The following is a 14466-nucleotide window of genomic DNA, read 5'->3' on the forward strand; positions in this document are numbered from 1 at the left end:
GATATGATGACAGAAAGGGGCATGCTGGCAAGATGGAAAACAATCCTAATCTACCTTTTTCCCTACGTGCACCTTGACTTTGTAGAATAAGATAACTATAAGAAGCTAGATACATCCCAAGGGCAGAGATGGGCTGCTGATGTCTCTGCATGCAAGTGTCCTCTTCAAGACAGTATCTGCATCTACTATAGAGCAATGTGATACCAAACGGTGGATGGACAGAGAGACCAGAAAAGGTGGGGGGCTAAAAAAGCATCAGGTCAACATTTTAATATAATTTTATTGAAGTAAAAGTTTGGCTTGTGGGAAAGTGTGGAATACATAGGGATCGTCACCCTCTCTTTCCTCAGGGAGGGACATGTCAAACAGATTTCTTATGTTCATCGAAAAGTGACCTGAGCTGAAACAGTTGAGAAATGCTGACCAGAGCTTGGCAGACTGGCCCGAGGGTCACATCTGGCCCACTGCTTGATTTTTAAATAAAGTTTTATTGGAAGATAGTCACGCCATTCGCTTACATACATGTATTCTGTGGCTGCTTTCATGCTACAGTTGCAGAGTTCAGTAGTCATAACAAAGACCTGTGCCATCAGAGACTAAAATATTTACTCTCTGGCCCTTTACTTACTGAATGAGTTTGCCATCTCTTGCAATAGACCATGAAGACTAAAGGGTCACTCTTACTTAGCTGTCCTCTTTTCTGGTGTCAGTATATAATTTCCATTTCAAAGGAATTTCGTGGTCAAAATGTGCTTCATAACTGCCTGTGTACCCTCCAGCAGTTTAATTTGTGACTCGGTTGTCCGGGACGTCGTGAGGGACTGATAATAGGTTTAGGAACTCTAAGCGAATCCTCATCTGCTTCTTGGCACTGGAAATTGTGGTGAATTTACCAGACTGTTCTTTGTTAGGAACAGAAGCTAGTAAAAATGTCAGGGGTTTGAAACCGGAGTTCAGCAGCTATTAAAGCTGTCAAGTTTTAAAGAGAGGAAAGACAATGAGAAAATATTACAAATCTCGTAAGGTTCAGTGACAGCTTAAGGCTGAAAATGAGGTACGATGAAACCACCAACAAAAACAACAAAACGCACACCGAAGGAGATTTTCATGTAGCTGCTGAATCTGGTGCATATCTACCCAGGTGGTCATCACTGTGTGATGCGTTTATCTGTTTCAGCTTCTGCCGTGGCTTGTGTGGATTGGCTTGGCTAAACCTGGCCCTTGAAGGTATTTGTAAAGCACACATTCTTCAAATGTGCCATCTCAGATCGGCATGGCTTCATCTTAAGTAGAGGTTCTGACTTGGCCCCGCATGGGGACAATGGGCAATGTCTGGAGGCAATTTTGCGTGTCAGCCGAAGTGGGGGGAATGTGCTATTGGAGTTTGGTCGGTGGAGGCTGGGGATGCTACTAAACATCCTACAGAGCTCAGGACAGCCCTCCGCTACAAAAAGCCATCTTCCCTAAAATGTCAGTACTGCTAAGATGGAGAAGCCCTGATGCGTAGAAGAGGGCGAGGTATCTCAACATGAAAATTATTCTGTCATCACATTCCCTAACAGTGCATTTATCATCATGATTGCCAACTCTTCATGGGCAGCGAAACTACTCTTTCCTATTATGGTTAGGATAGAAGTTTCCTCTTCTAAATTAAAAAAAATTTAGTTAAAAAAATCTGGACAATAGACTAGTGGTTACCAGAGGGTAGATGGGAAGGGGGGAGGTAGATGGAGTAAAAGGTGTCAAATATGTGGTGACAGAAAGAAATCTAACTATGGGCGGTGAACACACTGTGCAATATATATATACATATATATGCCTTACTGTTGAATTGTACACATGAAACTTACTGGATTTCATTAACCAGTGTCGTCATAATGAGAAATTAAAAACAAACAAATAAAAACAAACAACAAGGGGTGGGTAGATGGAGTAAAAGGTGTCAAATATGTGGTGACAGAAAGAAATCTAACTATGGGCGGTGAACACACTGTGCAATATATATATACATATATATGCCTTACTGTTGAATTATACACATGAAACTTACTGGATTTCATTAACCAGTGTCGTCATAATGAGAAATTAAAAACAAACAAATAAAAACAAACAACAAGAGTCTATTGAAAGAAAAATGTTCACTGGAAAATAGTATAGACGGTATGTAGATGTGTCATTTAAAATGTGAAGGTGGTTGAATGAATTAATGTAAAGAAAAAATACTGCCCTAAACTATTAAGTTTATGGGACCGTTCTCAAATTGTCACCCTTATAGTATTTCAGCAATGCCAGTGTTAATTCAGTTAGTCTTCTCCACATGTTACCAAGTTCACTGAGTCTTCCTGTTTCAGTCCTTCTAAAGAATCCTGAGATATTTAGGATAAGTTTTTAATCCTTTGGTGCTGCGTGGCTTTTCTGGTGTTCTTAGGACAGACTGCATGGCAGTTGAAATAGGGAGTTTACTGAGCCAGATTTAAGTTTTTCCGTCAGCGTGCCTCTCAGACCCGAGGTGGCATCTCACACTGCCGCCGCGGCCACTAGTTGGAAACCGCACATCTCAGGGGTCCCCATCAGGGACCTTTGGTTGTCGAGTTCTTTGTTGGCAGTCCATCGGTCCATCAAGTGAGAAGCATTGCGTTGTGTGAAAGTCTCAATGAACATGTATGGCACCGGCTTGCAAATTGCAGGCGGAACACCTGGGGATTCATTAAAGAGCCAGTTTGTCTGGCTCCACCCCCAGGGGATGAGATTCGGTAGACCTTGGCTAATCTCTGGGAATCTGCACATTTAACAACGATCTCGAGTGATGTTGAACCAACTCTGGGAGTTGCTGATGTATGACGTGTGACAGATCCCTCTTTTCACTGTTTTTGTGCCATGTGTCTCTATGTCACAAACATTTCGAGCTGCCTTTTCATCAACCAAACTTCGGTTTGACTCATCTTCCGATGAACCAAAACGTTTTCACTTATCCCCAGCCGATAGTTACAAGCAATGTTGCATGTGGATTTATATGCTCGTACCTTTGCAGTTATTGAATTCGAACATTGATTGTACTTTTGTCCCTACTACTTAATAAAACAAAAGAAAAACAAAAAATGGGGCAAATAATCCTCTAAACTTTAATACAGATGGAGTCGTTGGAAATAGTTAGGCATGCCGAAATCGAGGAACCCCTAGCTTACGTTCAGCAGCCTTTGGACATAAGGAAGGCAAATATTGGTTCAATTGTGAAGAAAATGAACAACTTCTTTAAAAAAAAAAATAAGTTAGAAATGCTATCATTCAATATTGGGTCTGAAAGCTGAAGCATAATTAGGAAATTTAAAGTATCTAGCTCAGTGAAGATATTTTTTTTTTTCGGTAGCGGGCATATTTCTTGCATACCTTTAGCATGCTCAATTTCTAACACGTTTTTGGGGACACATACAAAAGAAAGTGGTTGCCAGCATGAGAGCGACAGTGAGGGACCGATTTGCCACACGTTTCATCTGAACAATCAGAGTGTCAGTCATTTCGGCTGTAATTACAGTCCTCTGATGGCCATCAAATTTTAAGGGGGCCAGCTGTGTCATCCGTTATGCAGACATAAGTGAGATGTTGGTAAGATTTGTATTTGCCAACCATGGTACTGAGAACGTTGATTTTCATGACCGAATCTCCATCCTGAAAAGGATTTTGGGCTTGAACTCTTACCCACGGTTCTTGTAACTTAAAGTTACTTGGCCTCCTGGTTAATTAGACAGCAGCAGCAGTAGGACCGATGAAGAGTGCAGATAGCTGAATAGAGTCGGCTGTAATTTTAAGATCTTGGTTAAATATCTCTACATTTTTCCATTTAAAAATTTTAAGCATTTTGAGATCATTATAGGTTCTCATCCAATTGTAAGAAATATCACACGAAGATCTTCTACCTTCACCCAGTTTCCCTGGTGATAACATCTTCGAAACTACAGTACAAGCATTGGCATGAATACAGTCAAGATACAGGACAATTTCATCACAGAAAGGATCCCTTATGATACCCTTTTGTAGGCACACCCTGTTCCCTCTGCTCCCTGCCACGCACATCCCTATCCCCTGACAACCACTAATCTGTTTTCTATAATCTCTATAATTTTGCTATAAACACAGTCGTACAGTATGTTTGCAACCTTTTGAGTTTGGCTTTTTTTTTCCTCCACTAGTGTAGTTCTATGAAGACTCATTCTGATCGTTGCAGTATTAATAGTTCGTTTGTTTTTGTAGCTAAGTAGTGTTTCATGATATGGATGTAGCACAGTTTAGCAACATGCTCCCGTTGAAGGATACATGAGTTGTTTCCAGTTTTTCAGTGATACAGATAAAGCTGCTGGGAACATTCATGGTCAGATATTTTTTGTGGGAAGTTTACATTGCTCTGGGACTGATTTCTAGGAGTGTAACTGTTGGTCGTATGTTGCTTATTTAGTTTTTTTTTAAGAAACTGCCAAACTGTTTCACAGTGGTTGTACCATTTTATATGTCCACCAGCAATGTATGAGTGACTCAGTTTTTCTGCATCCCTGTCAGCATTTGATAGCGTTATTATTATTATTATTTTTTAATTTCAGCCAATCTAATGGGCGTGTAGTGATACCTCACTGTGGTTTTAATGTACATTTCCCACATGGCTAATGATGTTGAACATCTCTTCACGTGCTTCTCGATCAAAGCATCTGTATATCCTCTTTGGTGAAATGTCTATTTGTGTCTTTTTGTTCATTTTGTAATTGGATTGTCGGTTGTTTTACCGTTGAGATTTCAGAGGTCTCTATACGTTCTAGATACTAATCCTTTGTCAGATACGTGGTTTGCAAATATTTTCTCCCATCTGAGCTTGTCTTTTCATCCTTTTAACAGGATTTTTCACATAGCAAAAGTTTTACGTTTTAGTGAGGTACAGTTGGCAAATTTTTCTTGTACGGATTGTGCTTTTGGTAAGAAGTCTAAGAACTCTGTCTAGCCCATCCTCCTCAACATTTTCTCTCTCTCTCTTTTTTTTTTTTTTTACTAAAAGTCTTATAGTTTTACATTTATATTTAAGTTTTGTTTTATTTTCAAGCCTACTTGGAATTAATTTTTGTATAAGATGAGTATTTTAGGTTAAAGTAGTTTTTTCCCCAGTGATAATCAATTATTCCAGCACCGTTTGTGAAAAAGCTACCCTTTCTCCACTGAATTACGTTTTCACTTCTGTTTCCATGTCATAATCCTTGATAAATTCATTGAGTGTGCAAGACGAATGGCTGCAGAATTGATTTTATTTACTCTATTATTTTACTGCTACCTCTTGCTATTTAAGAAATGATACCCAGGGGCTGTCTCTTTCTTGGATTGCCAATGACATCTTTAGTATACACCAGATCGATGATTTCTATATTTAATTGCACTTGAAATTAGAGTACGTGCCATGAATGTCTATATTATTTGTACTGATTTGAGATTTTTAGCTCTGAGATTTTTCTCAAATGATCCTGCTGATATTGTTATCAAAACATAAAGAAATTTGCCTTCAAATACTTATTTTCTTTTGGTTCCAGTGATGATGAACAACAGAGCACGCTCACCATGGAACCATTTTTGGTTTTTAAAATTTTATTTTCCCAAAGCAATATTGCATCTAAGGCTTGTGACTATTTTACAGGTGAAAACATCAAAAAGGAAACATTTAAATGCAAATGTCAGCACATAATAATATCTGAGTCCATAGTGATGCTGAGCTCAGTCTTTGTATATCTTTCCAGATTTATCAACGATGCTGGTTAGTATTCAAGAAAGCCTCAAGCAAAGGTCCAAAGAGACTGGAGAAATTTTCCGATGAGCGAGCTGCGTATTTTAGGTGTTACCATAAGGTAAGACTTGATTGCTGTAGCTTTCCAGAGATCCATTCACAAGGAGGGAATTCAAGTTCACCAAGTCTGAAAACTTGCCTAGACTATTTGACAAAGGTGCAAATAATACTTTTTCCAAGGACAAAACAGCTCTAAAATAATACCTACTTGCTAAGTGTCTAAAATAACTGACTCATCTAAAGTCACTCTTCCAGTTTCCTACTGTTTATTGCTGTTGTTTTTTCAATCTCTAGTGTAGAATTTACCATGTCGTTTTGCACATTTCTAATTTCTATAGACCCCGCTTCCAACATCGGAGACCCTGGAGGGTAAGGGTGAGGTCTCAGCTGTCTAGCACAGTGCCTGATACACAGTAGACCCTCCTTCAGAGCTTGGAGGGTGTGGAAGGGAGGCCGGGGAAGGAGCTGGAAAATGGGTGATCGAAAGCAGAGGAGGAGAAAGTGCCACCTGTGAGCTTATTTCTTTAAGTTGCACGACTACATTTAATTCAGACTTTCAGTTTTCTTAGTAGTAGTGAGACTGCCTCACTAAAAATAATAATGGTGTGTTAAAATATGTGATTTGGGAGTGGAAAGTTAAAGTAAATATAAGGTATACTTTACCAATTAGTTGTCCGTGTCTAATACGTAATAGACACTTCTTACACGGTTGGTTGAAAAGCGATGAATATTATCAATAGAAGACATGGAATCCATACGGGTGTCTTTGTGTCATCCTTCTGTACGGCTTACCAGAAGATATCTGTACTGAGACACCTGAAGCCAGGAAAAGGAACTTTGATCTGACGGAAATGGGCTGGGTGATGATCAGGGCAGAGAAAGCCAGGGTTGGCAAGGTTTATGACGGCCAGACTCGAATGTGCAAACCGAAGTGGATCGCTTAGTTTCCTCTTGAATATTAAACGAGTCAGGGGAGGTCGAGGACACACTTGCCCTCTTTCAGACTTCTACCTGCTGGCTTTGGAATTTAATATGGAAATCTTTGCTTTGAGGACCTGGATAAGCCACATTCTCTTTCATCTCTAATAATCATTAAGCAGAGTTCAAAGCATTAGAACGAAAGAATTATGAACATGCGTGAAGCCGCCAAGCCCTTGCTGCATTCCTGTAGCCGATTCAGCCCTCTTACTCTTTTAGATCCGATACATTTAGTGTTCATCTCTGGGGGCATAGAAAAAGCTAGAGTAACTCTAAGATATGCATTTTTAACCTAAATGGTGTGTAATTTATGAATCTCCGTAATGAAATACTGGGGTCGAAGCAGCACACCGTGACCAGATTTTAGAATTTATTTGACTACAAATCAATTTCCAAAAGCAATGAGGACCTGTATAGTATGCTATTTGGTCAATACAGAAATGATGTGACATTTGTGGATGTCTCTCTCCTGTGAGAAATCTGTAGCATTTATGAGAACACAATGCTGCTTTCATTTTTAAAGATACTATTAAGTGAAAATGCCAGTTTTGCATATCTGATTCTTTTTAGAAGTTTTAAAATGAGAAATTGGCTATAGAATTTTAAAACTTGGTGCCTTCCTCATTGCAGATGCAGCCAAAGGTGCTGTCATGCAAAAAATGGAAAATAAATATACGAATAATGCACATACAGAACAATTCATTTTTCATTTCTTTGCCTCTTCCATGAAGCGCCCCTCAAGGACCCACAGCTGTCAGAGGCGGCTGTGAATTTGATTAACTGTAATTGCAACAATATTAAGACTCCAGCGACTTTAAATATAGTCCCTCACCTTCTCGTTAAACCCAAGTCCAGTGTTTTCATCCGGAGCATCAAAGCGGCTCACGCTCGCTGTGAGGGGTCGAGTATTTCTGTGCGTGGTTTTACATATTTTTTTTTTTTTTGAGATGAGTAACACTTGGGAGGGAACCTAAGTGGACAGGAGACCGTCTGCCACTTTTGTGACCAAGGCAGATGGTGGCCTGAGTCTGGGAAACCCGCTTTCTGATCTCGGCATCACCACCGGGGAGTGTCCAGCGAGTGGCTTAACGTTTGCATAAAAGTGGCCTCCAAGGCAAGTCACGTCGTAGCTTCTCCCTCATCACGCGAGACTTGAGTCTGGAGGAGTCAGTTCACCCGTAAAGGTGGCCTCCAAGGCAAGTCACATCGTAGCTTCTCCCTCGTCACGCGAGACTTGAGTCTGGAGGAGTCAGTTCACCTTGGACCCGAAGGATGATTCTGACAAATTCTCTCATACCGTGTTTTTTAAAAGTCCCCAGAAAGTGTGGCAAGGAAGGGTTCCGGGAGGACCGGGGTTCTGTGTTGGAAGAATTGAGAACTCCAGTGTTTTCATGCCCATTCGTGAGGTTCCTGGTCCAGGGTCGCCCGTCACGGGCTCTGAGGGGTCCTGCGCTTCAGAAGCTGGGTCACTCTCAGTCAGCATCCCCAAAACCGATGGGCCGTGAGCTATCATTTTTTCTTTAATCACATATTCCTAGGAACAACTAAACCGAATTCTAAGGAACACAGTTTTGCGTGTGCTGCTTTCGTGTGTTAACCTTATTTATTCAGTGTCCACTTAGTCTCCTGTTCTTTCGACACTGAGCAGTGATGGTGCCTGTTTCCCTGAAATCCTAGGGTCAACGGGTGCATCAAATGAATCAATGCGAACGTATTTGAAAAACGGAAGCTCCTCTACCTACGAGGAACGATTGCCATTAGGATTTTTGTCGTTCTGCCAAAGCCCTTTAGGCTGATTTGTTCTGTCATTCTATCCTTCCTTAGTGACAAGCTCACTCTTACGTCTCCCAAACTCAATAACAGACCTCATTCTTGGTTTCTGCAAAAATAGGATTCCGGGTTCCTCACAGTGAGTTAATGTCCTAAAAATTACTTCTCCGGAATTTCTGCTGACGTATCATGTGTGTGTGTGTGTGTGTGTGTGTGTGTGTGTGTGTGTGTGCGCGCGTGCGTGTCTGTGTGTATGTGTGTGTGTCTGTGTGTGCGTGTGTGTGTCTGTCATAACTTTTTCCAATGACTCATTCTTTTTTATGTCGTTTCTCTCTCCTCGAAAACATTTCCTCTTATGTAGCTGTCTACAATACAACTTTTCAAAATCTTAAAAACTATGTCATAGCCTCTTCTTTCAATACATTCAGTACTTTGAAGTCATCCCCTCCTTGTGCAAGAAACTGCCCAGGCCTTATTCTGGAAGCTACCCCCCAGGTATGCCATGATCGCATGACTACTCATACTTATTATAGTAATAAGCTATAATTAATTAAATGATAGCTTATCACTCGGGTGCTTTTCCTGGATGCTCCACGCCTAAATTTCTAAGACAGAGGTAGCGCGGATAGAAGGGGTTAACTGGTACCCAAACCGCGTTTTTCTGACCTAACTACTTTTACTCATAAGGAGGTAGGGTGCCAAAAAGCTCCTGAAAGACATTTGAGACCGAATCAATGATCTTTCATCTCTGGGGCTCTGTCACTGAGTGCGGCACTGGTGTCTGTTCTGTTGTCTAAGTGAGAAGCCAAGGGTCGTCCGTGCCTCCCTCCACCTCAGCCCCTCCCTTGTCCGGTCCACCATTGGTCCACAAATGGTCTACAAAATGGTCCACAAAATGGTCCAAATGGTCCACAAAACATTCTCCTTTCCTTCTGAAGGTTTTACGATGCATCGTGATCATTAACCAGTCTCTCCTTTCCCTGGACACCTTCCCTTCCCTGGTGCATGTGGCAGACATTTATCGATCCCTCAGAATCTCTGCTGTGTCTTCACCTTCCCTGTGACTCTTGTTGACCCTCCCTGAGTTGGTCCTTCTGCATGGATGCACTGGTCACACTGAAAGCAGTGATTTCTTTTTATGTTGGTGACAGATTCTTACTTCTTGGTACTGACCTCGTAATTACATCCCTTCTTCTTTGGTGATGGATGGCTGGTTTTTAGTCGAACACAAGGCTACCCGCGTAGTGAGGTGTGGCCATGTGACTGAATCCTGGCCTTAGGGGATATAATCAAGGAAGGTTCTGGATCCTTCATCTCTTTTACTTTTCTGGACATCAGCCATCCAGGCCCACACTGTGGGAAAGGCCGTGATTGAGAATGGCACAGCAGTAGGACATGTCCCAGACAAGAAGTTAGAAGTGTCCAGGGCTGGTCTGTGGCCCCTGACACCGTACATGTGCCTTAGTCCATTGAGCTGCTGTAACAAAACACCATAGCCTGGGTGGCTTACAGACGACAGACGTTTGTTTTTTATGGTTCTTGAGCTTCTAAGTCCAAGTTCAGGAGGCCAGCAGGGTCGGCTTCTGGAGAAGACCCTCCTTGGGGTCCAGACTGCCGACGTCTTGCCATGTCCCTGCATGGCGGAAGGGCCTGGGGTCTCTTTTATAAGAGCACTGATTCCATTCAGTGGGGTCGCAGACTGCCGACGTCTTGCCATGTCCCTGCATTCATTCAGGTTCCACTCTCATGACCTAATCACCTCCTAAAGGTCCCAAACCAAAGGGGGTTAGGCTTCAATATACGAATGTTGGAGGATCACAAATATTCGGCCTAGAGCACCGTAGAACAATAGGCTGTAATCCTGGACTATCTATCTCTGTTTCTTTTATGAGAGGAATACACTTCTGTCTTGTTTAAGCCTTCATACTTCTAGATTTTCTCTCACGTGCAGTGGAGTTTGAGCATAGCTAACAGAGACGTAATACATTTCCCTCGTCACTTAATGCACTCTGGGTAGGGGATTCTGTTACTTGAAGCCAGGGTTATCCTGATATGATCACTTTCCGTTGGATTGTGAGCTTCTTGAAGATAAGAACCGTACTTATTCAGCTTCATGTCCCAGGGGCCCCTAGTGTCTGGAGCAAAGTAGCTGCTTCAGTTCCCAAGGGTACTCAGGGTGCCCAGGAAATGACCTGTGACCTACTCCTACCAATGCCGCATGGTGTCAATCCATGTTGTAACATCTACCACAGCACGAGTCACGGACATCAGATCGCGTACCGCCTGTGAGTTGCAAGTACTAGATGGTTTCAAACTAGTGCCTTTGAAGAATTTTTTTTTGTTGATTTTGAGGCTTCCTTTCACCCTTAGAATTATATCAAAACTCATTGCCATTATCACGGACTACACGGCCTTGAATGATTCTGTCCCAGCACACACCTCAGACTATTATCCCATGTCACTTGCCACCTTGCTGCCCTGGCTTGCTTTCACCCTCAGAACCTTGTTCCACCTCAGGACCTTTGCACCTGCTGCTCCTTTGGTCTGCAAAGCTTTTCCTCCATGGTTTCTTCTCTTCCTTTAGATATTAGCTCAAGTGTCATTGCCTCGAAAAAACCGTATTCGAATACTCCATGCAACTCCAAGTCACATTTCTTTAGTTTATTAAATTGATCACACTTATCACCGTTGTATTTATGTCGCTCATTTGTTTGTATACTTGTTTACCGCTGATTGACAATGAGCTCCAGGAGACCAGAGGTCTTGTATCGTGTGTTCAGCTCTATGCTCTCAGCATCTCTATTGCTCCAGGGAATATAATAAATATTCAGTGAATGTTGGTTGAATTTGTGATAGAAGAGAGAACATTGCATCATGGACTTGGGGTCAGAAAGGCTATTTTCTGTGCCTTAAGTTTCTAATCTGTAAAATGAGAATAATGATAATAGGACCAGCCTCACAAGGCTGATGTGAAAAATTTTAAAAACAATATAATGCAAGCACTTCACACTTTACTTGACCCGTTCTAAGCCCTAATGATAAATTATTAATACAATTCCTTTAAAATACACTGTGCTTTTGGGCAATACCATTTAAGGTCATGGTTTTTCTTTGGTCACTATAACAGCTGATATTTATTGAGGGCTTCCTTTGCCTCAGTAGTCACTGGACAGAGGACTTTCAATATGTTAATTCATTCCCACAGCAGTCCTATGAGACGGATACTGTTACTATCCCCATTTTACAGATGAGGAAACTGAGGATGCGTGAAGTTAAAGAATCTGCCCAAGATTAGACAGTTGAGAAGTGACAGAGTTGGAGTTTGAGCCCAGGCATTCTGGCTCCATAGCCCACATTCTTGACAACCACGGTAACTGTCTCCCTGGCATAGAAGCGTTACTTCATGTGATACCTGGTCCAGATGGCCCAGGATTTAAATCAATGAAAGCGAGAGCTGTTCTCGCCGAAGCAGCAACGGAGGATGGGGAAGGGGAAGAGAATCCAGACATTCATCCTTACCCCACTCCCCTCCACATTCCCGGAGGCTTGTAAAGGAATTTTGAGGAACATGTTTAAAAACAGTTTGTTTAAATTTTTTTAAAGTTGCACTTTATTTGGAGATAACTAGATTCATATGCAACCGTAAGAAATAACACAGAGAAAAGGCATAGCCTTTATCCGGTTTCCCCCAGTGATAACATCTGACAAGTCTGTAGCACAGTATCACAGCTAAGATACTGACTTCGTACAGTCCATCGATTTTATTCAGATTTCCGCAGTCTTACTTGTACTCACGGGTATACTATGCAATTTTATCTCCTGTAGGTTTGTGTATCCACCACCACAGGTAAGACACAGAATTCCGTCAGCCGAAAGATCCCTCATGATCCCTTTTATAACCACGCCCCTGGCCCCTTCCCCAGCAAGTACTAATGTGGTTTTTTATATATTTTTTCTTTTCAAGAATCACGCAGTATGCAACCTTTTGCAGTCGGCTTTCTTTACTCACTTAAAGTGCAACTTTCTTTCCTTGTTGTGTGTATCATTAGTCCATTCCTTGTTATAGCCGAATATTCCATAGCACAGACTACAATGGTTTGTTCTGTTTACCCGCTGAAGAACATCTGGGCTGTGTTTGGTTTTTGATTATTATGAATAAAGCTGCTATGAACATTCATGTACAAGTTGTTGAATGAATATATGTTTTATTTTTCTGAGTTAATTTCCCAAGAGTGAAACTGTTGGGTCATATGGTAGTTGCATGTTTACTTTTGTAAGAAACTGCCAGACTGTGGCTGTGTCATTTTACATTCCCACCAGCAATATGTGAGCGATTCAGTTTCTCTACATCTTTACCAGCATTTGGTGTTGTCACCATTTTTATTTTAGTCATTCTGAGAGTGATATCTCATTGTGATTTCAATTTGCCTTCCCCCATTTCTTTTGATATTGAATATATTCTCATGTACTTATTTGCCATCTCTGTATCATTTTCTATGAAATATCTCTATGTACTTTTTACCCATTTTTAACTGGATTTTTTTTAAAACTTGGGAGTTTATATAAACACATACACACACACACACACACACACACATATATACATATATATATACACATACATATATATATATATGTATATATTTAGTCTGGATACTAGTCCTTTGTCAGATATGTGATTGCAAATATTTTCTTCCATTCCTTATCTTTTTATCCTTCCATAGTTTATCTTTTTATCCTCTTAACAGGGTCTTTTGCAGAACAAAAGTTTCAATTTTGATGTGGTCCGTTGTTTGAATTTTTACTGCTATGGGTCATGCTTTTGGTGTCAAGTCTAAGAACTCTTTACCAAGAACTCTTTACCTTGGATCCTGAACATTTCCTCCCTATTTTATTTTATTTTATTAGTTTATTTTATTTTATTCCAAAAATGTTCTAGTTTTCAGTTTTACAATAAGTCCATGATTCATTTTGGCTTTATTTTTTGTATCGGGTATGAGATGTATTACATTCTTTTACCTATGGATGTCCAATTATTCCAATACCACTGGTTGAAAATAAGTTATTCTTTCCCCATTGAATTGATTTTGCATCTTTGTCAAAAGTCATTTGTGCATATTAGCTAACATAGGTCTATTTCTAGATGATTCTTTTCCATTGAGCGGTGTATCTGTATCTCTGCTGATATCATACTTTCTTGATTACTGTAGATACAGTCCTTAATGTTAGTTAGGTAGAATGATTCCTTCCACTTTATTCTCTTTTTCAAGGTTGTTTTAGTTATTCTAGCTTTATATAAAGTTCTAAAATAGCCTGTCTGTGTCTACAGAAACCCCACGTTCGGATTTTGAAAATAATTACATTAAAGCAATAGATCAAATTGTGGGAGAACTGACATCTTTTCTGTTGCCTGAGTCTTTCAGTTCATGAGCATGGTATGTCTGTCCATTCATTTGGACCTTCTTTGGTTTCTCTCATCAGCATTTGTAATGTTCAGCCTGCACATGTTTCGTTAAGTTTATACCTAATTATTTCATTTAATTCGGATTAAATTTAAAGTCCTTTTGATTTAGCTACTTGCATACGTCATTTTGGGCCTATCATCTGATAAAGCAGCCATTTAGTTTAAATGATATTTTTTCTACCCTATAATTATTTGACTAATCATTGGAAATGATTCATTTTCCTTGCATTTTGAAAAGGGCTTCAGTTTTTTAGAGGTTTATGAACATTTCATCTGTCTTCTGTCACTGGCCTGTTAGTTTGTTTGACATAGTTATATTTGTAAGAGATACATATATATACAGCGAAATAAGAACAACAGGACAAAAACAGACTCTACCCACAAAGTTCATTGATTGCAGATACATTTTTTTCCCATTCACACTTATTTCTTCCATGTATTT

General features: G+C 40.5%; 1 protein-coding gene across 1 annotated transcript in view; it reads left to right on the plus strand.

Moving 5' to 3' along the window:
- DOK5 (docking protein 5) overlaps positions 1–14466 on the plus strand; it is a 128290-nt gene that overhangs the window by 51862 nt on the left and 61962 nt on the right. Inside the window, exon 2 of the mRNA XM_015596946.1 lies at positions 5766–5873. Within this exon, the coding sequence (XP_015452432.1) occupies positions 5766–5873 (108 nt within the window). The remainder of the gene's footprint in view (positions 1–5765; positions 5874–14466) is intronic.

The sequence above is a fragment of the Pteropus alecto genome, unplaced genomic scaffold (genome assembly GCF_000325575.1).
Source record: "Pteropus alecto unplaced genomic scaffold, ASM32557v1 scaffold45, whole genome shotgun sequence".
NCBI lineage: Eukaryota > Metazoa > Chordata > Mammalia > Chiroptera > Pteropodidae > Pteropus > Pteropus alecto.